Source organism: Lissotriton vulgaris, chromosome 1_1 (genome assembly GCF_964263255.1).
Source record: "Lissotriton vulgaris chromosome 1_1, aLisVul1.2, whole genome shotgun sequence".
NCBI classification, from domain to species: Eukaryota; Metazoa; Chordata; class Amphibia; order Caudata; family Salamandridae; genus Lissotriton; species Lissotriton vulgaris.
This window is the reverse complement of record NC_141685.1, coordinates 1,335,676,097-1,335,690,522: the sequence shown is the minus strand read 5'-3', so window position 1 is coordinate 1,335,690,522 and position 14,426 is coordinate 1,335,676,097. Positions and strand designations below refer to the sequence as shown.

Sequence of the window (14,426 nt, the reverse complement as noted above, 5' to 3'; positions counted from 1 at the left end):
TTAAATATTAATCCGGCAGTGGTTAAAGTCAACGCGATATTGGAAAGATTAGACCATCTTCACTTATCTTTATATGGCAGAGCAAACGTATTGAAGATGCTGATTTTACCTACATTTTTATATATGTTCCGTACAATTCCCTCTTGCTTCTTTAAAAAAATTAGCGAGGGTAATCTCCAGATTTTTGTGGAGTTATAAACGGCAACGCAGAGCTCACAAAAAGATGATTCTTTCTAAAGAGGGTGGCAGGTGGAATATTCCTTATTTTCTATTCTATTCTATTGCCGCATCTCTACATCTCATTAGTCCACTCATAATTGGGGATAAAGCTTGAATCCCTCTTTGCAATGCTCCATCAATTTACGAATTAGCTATGGGCGAAGAGATAAAAAGATGTCTCTTGAAGGTAGTCGAACCTAGCTACTTCAAGAAGACTACATTTAAGATCCTAAAAGCGGCATATGTAGTGTGGAAATTAGTTAGGCGACACTTGAGCATATCAAAATTAAATGTATATACACCTTTTACCGCACCTGGGGCCAGATGTAGGTAAATCTAATTTACCGACTCTTAAATACCGAATCATACCGATTCGGTATTTATGAATCGGTAAATTAGAAGGAGGGAGATGTAGATAAATTATTATTTTGATTTACCGATTCTGTAACATTCGGTATTCCCCATTGATTCATATGGGCTTTGGAGCCCATAGGAATCAAAGGGAAATACCAATTGGGTATTTACCGAATCGGTAAATACCGAATCCAGCAAGGGTGCAGGGGGTGTCACTTTGACACCCTCTAGCACCCCAAGTGCAGGCTTGTGTGCCATGTGGCACACATACATGCCCTAAGGGCATGTCTGTGCGTCACATGGCACAGGTGTGCATGCACAGATGTGCATGCACACCTGGATTCGGTATTTTACCACCCAATAGGATTTGGTAGTAAAATACAGACTCTTAAGGGCCTGTGGCACTCTGTGGAGTGCCACCTACATCTTGATTTACTGAATTCGGTAAATTTACCGATTCGGTATTTTACAGAATCGGTAAATGTACAGATTCGGTAAATTTACCGTTTTTGTAAAATGAAGGGCCCTACATCTCAAAATCCAATTACCGGTCGGTAACGGCCAAATTCGGCCGTTACCGACTGGTAATTGGGGACCTACATCTGGCCCCTGATCTTTTACCTTATATTTTTCGGGATTAAGTTGCTATTAGGTGGGGTATCAAAGGAATTTGTTGTTTAGGTGATTTATTCAAAGAGGTTCATTTAGTTTCTTTTCAGGATTTACAAACTAATTTTGCTTTATCAAAAAATTATTTTTTAAAATATCTTCAAATCCGTAGTTTCTTACAGAATGTAGGACCATCATTAGAACATCAAATGAATAAAATTCCTCCTATTGAATATATGGCGAAAAATACATCAATTGGCCCATTTTATTCTTGTTTGATTCAGGAATGTCCGGATGATCTGGGAAATTGTCAATTAAAATGGGTAAAGAAGCTTGGGATACCTGAAATCAACATTTCTGAATCTACTATGCTAGCCAATCGAGTTCTTATAAGGGGGATGATGAAATCACAATATTTTATGTCCATACATGATTTATATTATACCCCCAGGGAGATTTCTAAATGGAGCACGACAACAGGGACAAAATGTAACGGGTATGGTCAACCCGCCGCAGATGCGGTACATATGTTTTTTCAATGCCCCAAACTTTCTGAATTCTTTTCTCTTATTGAACATTTCTTGGGTGTAATTTTGGAGGATACGATTAGTATAACCGGTGAGTTGGTATTGATTGGCTGTGGCTCGGGAACTGTGGGTCAGCCAAGATCAAATGCTACAACATGTTTTCTTTTTATATGTATGGCTGTGATAGGAGCCTGTATTACAAGAGATTGGATTAATCCCGAGCCCCCCTCTTCTTTTAATTGGTGTGAAAGACTACTGTCAATGTATACTCTGGAATTGGCCATTTATAAAACTAAAGGGATAAAGAGGAGGGTTATGGGAGCAAAGATATGGGCACCTATTACGGAATGGATTTAGGAAATGGCAATGTCTTAGGTTCGATATGTATTATTATTTATCTACTGCTTTAGATGAACTTATTTAATAATTCTGTAATATTTCGAAATATTTGATTTGTACTTGCTGTTTTTCCATTCCTTGCATAAAATTAAAAAAAAGAAACAGACTACCAAATAATCACTGACTTCAAAGGCCTTCCCTTCTTTATGTGTGTGGTTAGACATTTTTGAGGGAGGACTAGGGAAGGTCTGTTTCCTCTCGAATCTCCTTTTTAGAGTGGGATTAATCCTGTGGTGGTTACCTGTGGCTGCCAGATAACATGACTGCCTGGATCCTCAGATTTTCCAAGGATCTGCAGATCAAGTATTAGATAGGGAAAAAAACTTTTAAAATTTGATTAATTTTTTAAACATTTTGGAACTTCAAATCCTCCACAGTTCTGGTTCTGTGAAAGATCCACAAATTAACTGGAAAGATAGACACGTTTATCTCTCCAATTAAACACTTGGGGGCTCATTAGGATCGCGAACGGACATGAGTCCGTTCGCGACCCCAGATTAGGAGGGAACGTCCGCATGGGCAGCGGCGTTCCCTCTGTGCTGATTAGGATGCGACCGCCAGGGTGGCGGTCACATCCTATATCTTTAACATTGCGGCGGGTGCAGCTACAAGCTGCACCCGCCGCAATGTTAAAAATGCATACAATGCATTTGTATGCAGAAAGCGGCAGGCCTGACGATTTCTGTATACAAATGCAGGGGTGTACCATAGGTACCCCCCATGTGCACCCCCCCTTCACCTAGGGGGCCCGCAACGGGCCCCCGCAGTGAAGTTCCACATGCTTTTCCACGGCGGAAAACCCGCCGCGGAAAAGCATCTTTGGAAGCCCTTCCTAATATGGTGGACGGTGTCTGAGAGACACCACCACCATATTAGAGCTTTTCCGCCGCGGTTGTAAGCCAACCGCGGCGGAAAAGCTGCGGACGGAAACCAGGACCCACCAGCCATCGTAATGTGGCGGCGGGTCTTTGGTGGGTCCGCTGCGGTTTTTCCGCATCCTCTGGGCCGGCGGTGGCTTCCGTCGGCCCGGAGGATGCGGAAAATCCGCAATCATAATAGGCCCCTTGGTCTGCCATCCAGCACAGCATTTCATCACAACTATTTAATAAAATCTAATGAAAGTATTTACATCAGAGTAGAAAACCGCCATATGCTCATTGAAGTTGCAGCTTTGTCAATGCTGATAAGCATGTGGTGGTAAAAAAGCTTGCACATTTTATTTTCCCTCCCCAAAGACAGATAAGCAGAAAAACTGACATGCCAGAAGTTAATCGTATGTCCTAAGAGAGTGCCAAGTTTCATTCACTTTCATGAAATTAGCCTAAAGCTACAAGCACATGAAAACTGAGCCTTAGCAATAACTACAGAGGTGCTCTTGGGGATTCAAATATAAATTTAAGTCAATCATGATTAGGGGCAGTGGGATGGTGACCAATTATTCAGAAATGTTTGCTGGACATTAAGACCAATTGTTTCTAAAAGGTCACATTACTAATATCATTTACTTGGTACCTTTTCAAATTGATCAAGGGCTTTTGAAAACACAGAGGAAGAAGAAAACCCTGAAGACAAAAGTTGGAGCAGGATTCACTTTTTCTATACAGGCATGCATACACTTTCACAGATTGCCACATTACGGAAAAAGATCTTGCTTAAGTAAATGATACTTTGAACAATTGAAGATTCTAAACCAAAGGTAAATTTACCTCCCATCAGATAAAAAGTCTACTGCCATGTTTAACTCAATGTAATCAGTCCAATAATTCCAACAGAAAAAGTGGGAAATAAGGGATTCACACGAGTCTGACCAATGTTTAGGCCACACTGTGCTACCGATGCATCCAGATCAGTGGCCTGCCACAAGTCACTAAACTATTGCTGAAACCCAGACTAACTGAAAAAAGGCTTCAATGTAACAATGCATATTTTCAGTTACATAAACTAGAAGCTACATGGAAACCATGGGTACAGCATAAAATACCATTGTTTTAAAAATGTACTTAGTCCCTTCTACAAGGAATGATAAATATTTTACTCATGAATAAATCAATTCATGCCCAGCTTTTAAATGTAGGCATAAAACAACATCACCTCAAAACCTAATATGCTTGAAAGTGAAATCTTACATCTTTGCCTTCTGCATCAGATTCACTGCTCAATTCCTCTGTATTTAGATTTTCGAAATCTGATTCCCCTACTGCAATCGGCACTCGGACAGTCAAATTGGGATTGTGTATAAAGGACATATGGTCCCCCTCAATGAGGTACTTTTCCATACTGCTCCCGATGCCGCTGGTAGTGCCGTTGCCATTTTTCTGGTAATCCATGTCCCTGTTGATGTCAGCCCTTGTATGGTTAGCGATGCAGTTGATCTTTTTTTCATACAACTCATCCAATGGTTTGATTTCGTCCGCATCTCTCTTCTTGAAATGAGTCTGTATAAACTCACGGACTTTACTCTTAAACCAAGCTACCCCTTTTTTAATCCGAATGACAGAAATCTGTAGGTTGTTCATTTCTCCATCCTCTTCAGGTGCTGCTAAATTGTCTGCACTAAAGGAGCTCAGTAGCAAGGCCAAGAATAGGTTAAGCACCTGTAAAACAAGAAGACAAATTATAATCTATAAAAATACTTTGTCAATATTACACCAAGAAAAACATATTCTGGAACATGATATATTACAGTGCATGTGTATGTTCATTGAGCTTAGTCGTGAGTCGTGTTGTTTGCTGAACCCTGTACATAAGACGACAATAAGAGATGACGTGAAAACCGAGGTGGCGCCATTATTATATGCAAGATATAGGTGGATCAGAGGAAACAGGGGGCATGTCTCTCAACAGGAAATATTCATCCAACTAGGGCAGAAATCTAGATTAAAATTGATACGAGTCACAAAGAAATTAAATTAAACTTATGTACTTATATGTCATAAGTGCCCATGTCAAGTCAAAGTCAAGTCAAAATATGCTTTATTCGAAATTTCACTCATAAAAGCAGAAGCGATTTAAAAATACAATTAGATTATCAATCAATTACAATAAAAAGGATAAAAAAGCATATTATTTACAATTCATGACTCAATTTACAATCCAAGATTTAGAAATATCATATATCAATAATTGACCGTTTAAAAGTTTTAAAAAAGCCAATTCTAACTAGTTTCTAAAAAATGTCATGGATGGGTTAAACGGACAGTTTACCTAGACAGAGAATAGTCGAATGACTAGCAGTCTCTGTCCTGTTTGATCATACAGTATACCAGACAGAGAATAGTCAAGTGACTAGCAGTCTCTGTCTGATCGACCATGCCCATCCAAGGTATTTGGCAGTTGCTATTAATATCCACATCTCACTACTGGTGCATAGAATACGCAAGGCAACTAAACTACTGGTAGTCCCTAAATTCTTGCACATCGGTTTTAACCATACACGTCTTGGATCCAAATAGGCAGTGCAAGAAAACAAGAAATTACCCTTAGTTTCATTAGCGGAACCACAAACAGGACAGCTAACATTTACGCCACCTTCCCATTTAGCAATCAAAGATCTAAGAGGCAATGAACCTGCTCTCAATTGAAATAGAAGTTTTCGGTCACCTGGCCTTGTTATACAGTCCCAGTAAGGTTCCAAGGAAGGGTACAACTTAGCCTCTAAAAATCCTTCAGTCATAGATCCTAAGCTAGAGCTAGTCCAACCCCGGGAAGCTACCTTTTCCCAATAGATTTCTTTTAAGGCTCTTTTAGTAGGGAAGACTGTTCCGGCTGGATCTGACCAAAGCAAGCCCATTCCAAGGTCATTCAAAATTGCTTTCAAGGAATTAAAACAACAACTGAGATTGCATGTGCTGCCAATCCTTTCACTCACTTGTTTAAAGTTGGAACACCTGACCGTTAAACAAATGTTCCTGAGACCAAAAGATGTCTTTTTACTTCTTATTTTATTTTGAAAAAAAGGGTGATATTTTATTATTATAATATCCACGAGATTTTTTAAGAATTTTCAAGGAGAAATTTTTGACCTTATGTACAATTGACAACTCATCATTATATAAACACAACAAAACTTTTTCGATAGAAACCTTTTTTAGACTTTATAAACAACATATAATACAAAACACTCAGTCATACTCCTCACAAACCACACTATTTACATCTCAACACACAATACAAAAAAAGGGAAAACATATAAATTGTATCTGCAATGTAATCACTAGATTTACAATGAAGCCTAGAACCTAATTATATATTTACAAAGCTATTTACAAGTAAATATCATCCATTTTGTTGGTTTGTTAAAGGCTTGAAAAGTCTACGCGTTTCGAACTCATATGAGTAAATGAGTTCTCATCAGGACCAAGGTCTCTCAGTCACTTAGAAACCAGAACAAAAACAGTGAGTAGTCTGGACACCCAGCCGTATGATTCAGGAGGGGCCAGGCTTTTCAACGACTCTGGGCGCGTGGGGTCCGCCTACACTCCCGGGATCCTTTGCGGACCCGGAAGACTCGGACGACTGGAAACAGAACGCTGCCCGGCTCGGAAAACCTCGCCGCCAGAATTATTTCCAAGTGCCTCGGACCATTGATTGACCCGCTACCGAACCGGCTTCTTGATGACACAGTATTAAGACCCGAGCCGACGCGTAGACTTTTCAAGCCTTTAACAAACCAACAAAATGGATGATATTTACTTGTAAATAGCTTTGTAAATATATAATTAGGTTCTAGGCTTCATTGTAAATCTAGTGATTACATTGCAGATACAATTTATATGTTTTCCCTTTTTTTGTATTGTGTGTTGAGATGTAAATAGTGTGGTTTGTGAGGAGTATGACTGAGTGTTTTGTATTATATGTTGTTTATAAAGTCTAAAAAAGGTTTCTATCGAAAAAGTTTTGTTGTGTTTATATAATGATGAGTTGTCAATTGTACATAAGGTCAAAAATTTCTCCTTGAAAATTCTTAAAAAATCTCGTGGATATTATAATAATAAAATATCACCCTTTTTTTCAAAATAAAATAAGAAGTAAAAAGACATCTTTTGGTCTCAGGAACATTTGTTTAACGGTCAGGTGTTCCAACTTTAAACAAGTGAGTGAAAGGATTGGCAGCACATGCAATCTCAGTTGTTGTTTAAATTGCTTGTGGCAAGCAGTGCTGTTGGGAGCCCGAACCCAGTAGTTTTGTTGTTAAGGTTTCAAGGAATTAAGCCACCTGTTTTTATGAAATGTATCCGCTTTAATGATGTCTAAAAACCCCTCAGCATAATGGGAAAGCTCAGGCGTGGTCCAGAGCCTTCTCCAGTACAGAATTGGTCGAAGTCTGACCAAGTCTGTAACCGCTTTTCTGCCCAAGTCATACCTGAGGGGCAACAAGGGAGTGCTTTTCGGGACACCAGTTAACGACCGGAAAAACTTATTTTCCGAGATTTGTAAGGCAGCCACCTTCTCGAAGCCCCATAACTCAGCACCGTAAAGTGCAGAGCCAAGAGCTTTTGCCTCATATACCTGCAAAGCAGGCTTGATAGGTTTCGTCAGAGACTTTCTGTGCTCGGAACTAATAGCACCTGATAGTTGCCTATGCCTCAGTGTAGCTATTTCTATATGATTACTCCAAGAGTTCTTATTTGAGGTATGAATACTTAGATAAGTAAAAGTGTTCACCACTTCTAAGGGTCGACCGTTCATGATAATTTTAGATTTAAAACTGGGATGGGGATTAAAAGTCATAGGTTTTGTTTTGGTCACATTGACCTCCAGACCATGCTCACCGCAAAATAGATAAAAAATAGCTAATGTTTGCTGAAGACCACTTGGGGTTTTTGATAGGATAAGCGTATCGTCAGCGAACATTAATATTGGTATTTTAGTACCAGCTAGTGAAGGGGCATCCAAGTCTGCCAATACCATACGTGGTGCCCATGTCTTTGAAAGCTCATTTGATTACAGGCTGAAGTGCACCTATTTCAAGAAATCTAGTAAATAAATGACTTTGTTTCCCTAATGAAGGTATCAATTCTTGACATTCTTCAAAGGAATGATAATGTATCTTCGCTTTGGCTAACCAAGTACACAGAACCTGAAAACCTGAACTCATACATACATATGTATACATCTAAACACACACATATTTTTATATATATATATATAAGTCAGCGAACATTGCTACTCGGCTGCACGTTGGGACCATGTAGTGCAAGCGAGTAAACGGACCACCGACCAGTAAGTGTGGAACAATGCCTGCTGGGTAACGTAGTTCTATGAAAAGGAACTCTGGTGCAATCCGTGCCATGTTTTGCAGACACCGTCAACACTACTTCAGTGGTTGAGTTAGAGACAGAAGCTAATGGCACCAGTGGAACTATGTCGACACAAAGCATCAGAAGAAGGTAGTAACCGAAACGCGTCATGCAAATGTGTTGAATAAATGGATTTCAAACGTACCTTTGTGCCGCCTCTTCTACTTCCCACGAAGGAGAATGCTTTGGAATATAATGCGTGAAGCCCATTACACGCGGGGATGGCACCTCTCAGCGAGTGTCTGAAGGCAGTGAATGCTTAAAGGAGGGTGATAATGGGAGTGACCCGGACCGCCGGCACATATCAATGGCCGCATGACGACGCTGTCAAGGACAGTTCATACTTCATGGAGGGGTCTCCTTACTTCATCGAGGTCCCCGAGCCTGCGAGCCGTTGACAATGTGAGGCATGAGAGCGAGGAAAATGAACTCTGTTTCCGAGGACAAGTGCCATGGCTTCAAATCAAGTCAGCGAACATTGCTACTCGGCTGCACGTTGGGACCATGTAGTGCAAGCGAGTAAACGGACCACCGACCAGTAAGTGTGGAACAATGCCTGCTGGGTAACGTAGTTCTATGAAAAGGAACTCTGGTGCAATCCCTGCCATGTTTTGCAGACACCGTCAACACTACTTCAGTGGTTGAGTTAGAGACAGAAGCTAATGGCACCAGTGGAACTATGTCGACACAAAGCATCAGAAGAAGGTAGTAACCGAAACGCGTCATGCAAATGTGTTGAATAAATGGATTTCAAACGTACCTTTGTGCCGCCTCTTCTACTTCCCACGAAGGAGAATGCTTTGGAATATAATGCGTGAAGCCCATTACACGCGGGGATGGCACCTCTCAGCGAGTGTCTGAAGGCAGTGAATGCTTAAAGGAGGGTGATAATGGGAGTGACCCGGACCGCCGGCACATATCAATGGCCGCATGACGACGCTGTCAAGGACAGTTCATACTTCATGGAGGGGTCTCCTTACTTCATCGAGGTCCCCGAGCCTGCGAGCCGTTGACAATGTGAGGCATGAGAGCGAGGAAAATGAACTCTGTTTCCGAGGACAAGTGCCATGGCTTCAAATCAAGTCAGCGAACATTGCTACTCGGCTGCACGTTGGGACCATGTAGTGCAAGCGAGTAAACGGACCACCGACCAGTAAGTGTGGAACAATGCCTGCTGGGTAACGTAGTTCTATGAAAAGGAACTCTGGTGCAATCCCTGCCATGTTTTGCAGACACCGTCAACACTACTTCAGTGGTTGAGTTAGAGACAGAAGCTAATGGCACCAGTGGAACTATGTCGACACAAAGCATCAGAAGAAGGTAGTAACCGAAACGCGTCATGCAAATGTGTTGAATAAATGGATTTCAAACGTACCTTTGTGCCGCCTCTTCTACTTCCCACGAAGGAGAATGCTTTGGAATATAATGCGTGAAGCCCATTACACGCGGGGATGGCACCTCTCAGCGAGTGTCTGAAGGCAGTGAATGCTTAAAGGAGGGTGATAATGGGAGTGACCCGGACCGCCGGCACATATCAATGGCCGCATGACGACGCTGTCAAGGACAGTTCATACTTCATGGAGGGGTCTCCTTACTTCATCGAGGTCCCCGAGCCTGCGAGCCGTTGACAATGTGAGGCATGAGAGCGAGGGAAATGAACTCTGTTTCCGAAGACAAGTGCCATGGCTTCAAATCAAGTCAGCGAACATTGCTACTCGGCTGCACGTTGGGACCATGTAGTGCAAGCGAGTAAACGGACCACCGACCAGTAAGTGTGGAACAATGCCTGCTGGGTAACGTAGTTCTATGAAAAGGAACTCTGGTGCAATCCCTGCCATGTTTTGCAGACACCGTCAACACTACTTCAGTGGTTGAGTTAGAGACAGAAGCTAATGGCACCAGTGGAACTATGTCGACACAAAGCATCAGAAGAAGGTAGTAACCGAAACGCGTCATGCAAATGTGTTGAATAAATGGATTTCAAACGTACCTTTGTGCCGCCTCTTCTACTTCCCACGAAGGAGAATGCTTTGGAATATAATGCGTGAAGCCCATTACACGCGGGGATGGCACCTCTCAGCGAGTGTCTGAAGGCAGTGAATGCTTAAAGGAGGGTGATAATGGGAGTGACCCGGACCGCCGGCACATATCAATGGCCGCATGACGACGCTGTCAAGGACAGTTCATACTTCATGGAGGGGTCTCCTTACTTCATCGAGGTCCCCGAGCCTGCGAGCCGTTGACAATGTGAGGCATGAGAGCGAGGAAAATGAACTCTGTTTCCGAGGACAAGTGCCATGGCTTCAAATCAAGTCAGCGAACATTGCTACTCGGCTGCACGTTGGGACCATGTAGTGCAAGCGAGTAAACGGACCACCGACCAGTAAGTGTGGAACAATGCCTGCTGGGTAACGTAGTTCTATGAAAAGGAACTCTGGTGCAATCCCTGCCATGTTTTGCAGACACCGTCAACACTACTTCAGTGGTTGAGTTAGAGACAGAAGCTAATGGCACCAGTGGAACTATGTCGACACAAAGCATCAGAAGAAGGTAGTAACCGAAACGCGTCATGCAAATGTGTTGAATAAATGGATTTCAAACGTACCTTTGTGCCGCCTCTTCTACTTCCCACGAAGGAGAATGCTTTGGAATATAATGCGTGAAGCCCATTACACGCGGGGATGGCACCTCTCAGCGAGTGTCTGAAGGCAGTGAATGCTTAAAGGAGGGTGATAATGGGAGTGACCCGGACCGCCGGCACATATCAATGGCCGCATGACGACGCTGTCAAGGACAGTTCATACTTCATGGAGGGGTCTCCTTACTTCATCGAGGTCCCCGAGCCTGCGAGCCGTTGACAATGTGAGGCATGAGAGCGAGGGAAATGAACTCTGTTTCCGAAGACAAGTGCCATGGCTTCAAATCAAGTCAGCGAACATTGCTACTCGGCTGCACGTTGGGACCATGTAGTGCAAGCGAGTAAACGGACCACCGACCAGTAAGTGTGGAACAATGCCTGCTGGGTAACGTAGTTCTATGAAAAGGAACTCTGGTGCAATCCGTGCCATGTTTTGCAGACACCGTCAACACTACTTCAGTGGTTGAGTTAGAGACAGAAGCTAATGGCACCAGTGGAAGTATGTCGACACAAAGCATCAGAAGAAGGTAGTAACCGAAACGCGTCATGCAAATGTGTTGAATAAATGGATTTCAAACGTACCTTTGTGCCGCCTCTTCTACTTCCCACGAAGGAGAATGCTTTGGAATATATATATATATATATATATATATATATATATACACACACACACACACACACACACACACACACACACACACACACACACACACAAATACAAACACACAAACACATTACCTACTAGCAGTCGGCAATAGGGAGTTATTGTTAGGACCTAGTTTTCATAGGAAGTACGTTTCTTTTGCCAATAACTCTGGTGCCGTTTGAAGTATCCTCACAAAATGTTCAAAGCTAGTATGGCGCTCACTTTTTGAGGTGATCCGTCAAGCTGTGGTTGAGAAAAAGGGGGGGGGGGTTGACTCAAAACACATTTTCCCCATACAATTTTCCTTAGGGAATTTAGACACAGCTATGGCCCGAACCGTTGAATGGGATTACACCAAAATTGACAGAAAAGTAGCTGTTGGTCCAGAGAAGTGCCCTTTTCAGATTTGTTGTCAATCCATTTAGTAGTTTTAGAGATATTAACCGAAATCTAAATTTGTATCTATGGGGACGTGGATCCTCCGAGGATCCGACAGTCCCATGCTGAAATCTGATTGGCTGCCAACACATCAACAAGGAAACATTGGCAGCCATCTTGGGACTCAGCTTCAGCTGAGATCCAACAGAAAAACTTTAAAAAAATATAGAAAAGGGGGCAGGGTAGGAATACCCAGATGGGTTGTTGAGCTTTACTAATGTTTATGCCCCGGGTGCATGGCACATTCTTCTATGTCTTAAGGAAGCCCCATGGACCGCCACCTTCATGGGCACTGATTTAAATTAATGCAGGGGATACCCCGGTGCACACCCGGCACCCTGGGGACTGCCACTTTCCCTGGGCAAATGTTAAATAAATGCAGGCGTGGCCCAAACAGCCCCCCTGCAGCCTTGGAAAAGGATACCTCCCCTGGGATAATGATAAAATGAATGTGGGGGCCATATGGCCTCCCTGCAGCCCTGGGAATGGCCAACTCCCCAGGGTTAAAGATAAAATGATTGCAGGGGAGGAGCTCCTATGGCCTCCCACACAGCCCATTGGACTGCCACCTCCCTGGGGCTAAATATAAAATTAATGCAGGGCCCATACAGCCTCCACCCCAACCCCAGGGACCCGCCAACTCCCCCAGGCTTAAGATGAAAATATTGTGAGGAAGGGGCCACTACGGCCTCCCTCACAGCCCCAAAGACTGCCACCTCCCTGGGGCTACAGAACAAATTAATGCAGCCCCCCTCGTGGAGTCATGGATGTCCTCAGGGACCGCGACCTTCCAGGGCCGGTTCCTGCTACCTCCAGTAGTGTCCATCCTCGGGAGGGAGCAGTTTGATTTTACTTGGTGGGAGCTAGCAGTTCCTGTCAAGCAAAAGTAAGCATAACTCCGCTTTCTGCAAGCCGGTGCTGTGAAAGAGCTCCAACTTGCAGAAAGCAGAGTTTTCATCTGTTTCCCGGCATGCAAATATGTGTGCAGGTATACAGATGAAAACCACTGCTCCCTCAAGCAGGGAGTTGCTATTTAAAGCAGCTTCCTGCTTGCGGCAGCAATGCCGGCTCCCGCAGGAGGCGGGCAGCCAGGTGGGACAGCGGGGACCTTGAGGCGCCCCCGTGGTACCATTGCACACTGGATGCACCCAAGAGATATGGCTAAAGGAGGGGGGCTGCATGGCCCTCCTCCCCATAATATAATGGCCGGGCCTTGGAGGATGGGGTCCCCGGGGTCAAAATCAGCTCAAGGAAGGGGACCGCACGGCTCCCCTTCCCCATTCAAATATGGTCTAGCCACTCCCAGACCCACACACCCATTCACAAACCCACTCAGAGACTCAGTCACTCACACACCTAGAGAGATACTAATGCAGCCACTCCCAGACCCAATAAGACACCAACACCCACTGATAGGCCCATTGAGACACTCACACACGCACACACTGAGACACTCATGCATTCACTCACACACTCACTCTCAGAGGTTATAGGTCACACAATTAGAAAAGAAAATTAAAAAACCTTGTAAATTCTCTTTAAAAATAAAAGTTACAGGGCTGTTATGGTTAGGAAATATAAACAGTAGTTAGGAAATAGAATTTAAAAAACCTTAGAAATTCACACAAAAAATTAAGGTTACAGGCACATTACAGTTAGGAAATAGAATTGAAAATAAAACCTTAGAAATTCACTGAAAAAACTAAAGGTTACAGAGACATTATAGTTAGGTTCACATTTTACTTATACAAAAACAGTGAAATTCAGCAGTTATGGTTACCTTAGCTAACTAAAACGTACACCCCCTCAATGCACAGCTTACAATCTCACATATATTACTCAAGACATGGTCAGGGACAGCACTATGACATCATCCACAGAACCACTCAACACACCCACTCACATCCCCATAGAACCTCTCATACACCCACTCCCACATAACCCATAACATACCGTCTCACAGACCCATACCAGCGCTAACACAAGCAATCAGTCATCCATAGAGCCACTCACATACCCACTCACTCACACAGCCACTCACACACCCATACATCCACTCATGCACCCACTCATTCACCAATACAGCCTCTCACAAACACACTCAAAAACCCTTATAGCCACTCACACACCCACTTAATCACCCATACAGAAACTCACACAGCCTTTCACCCACCCATACAGAGACTCACACAGCCATTCACTCACCCATACAGGTATTTGCACACCCACCCACTAACTCACCCAAACAGCCACTGACTCAGCCACTCACTCATCCATACATCCACTCACACAACCAC

General features: G+C 43.3%; 1 protein-coding gene across 2 annotated transcripts in view; it reads right to left on the bottom strand.

The window, feature by feature from the left end:
- The window catches only part of SCN8A (sodium voltage-gated channel alpha subunit 8), a 671,454-nt gene that overhangs the window by 175,016 nt on the left and 482,012 nt on the right, over positions 1-14,426 (bottom strand). For both annotated transcript variants that reach the window (XM_086966390.1, XM_086966401.1), the window contains exon 17: positions 4,235-4,702. In XM_086966390.1, coding sequence (XP_086822516.1) covers positions 4,235-4,702 — 468 coding nt within the window. The remainder of the gene's footprint in view (positions 1-4,234; positions 4,703-14,426) is intronic.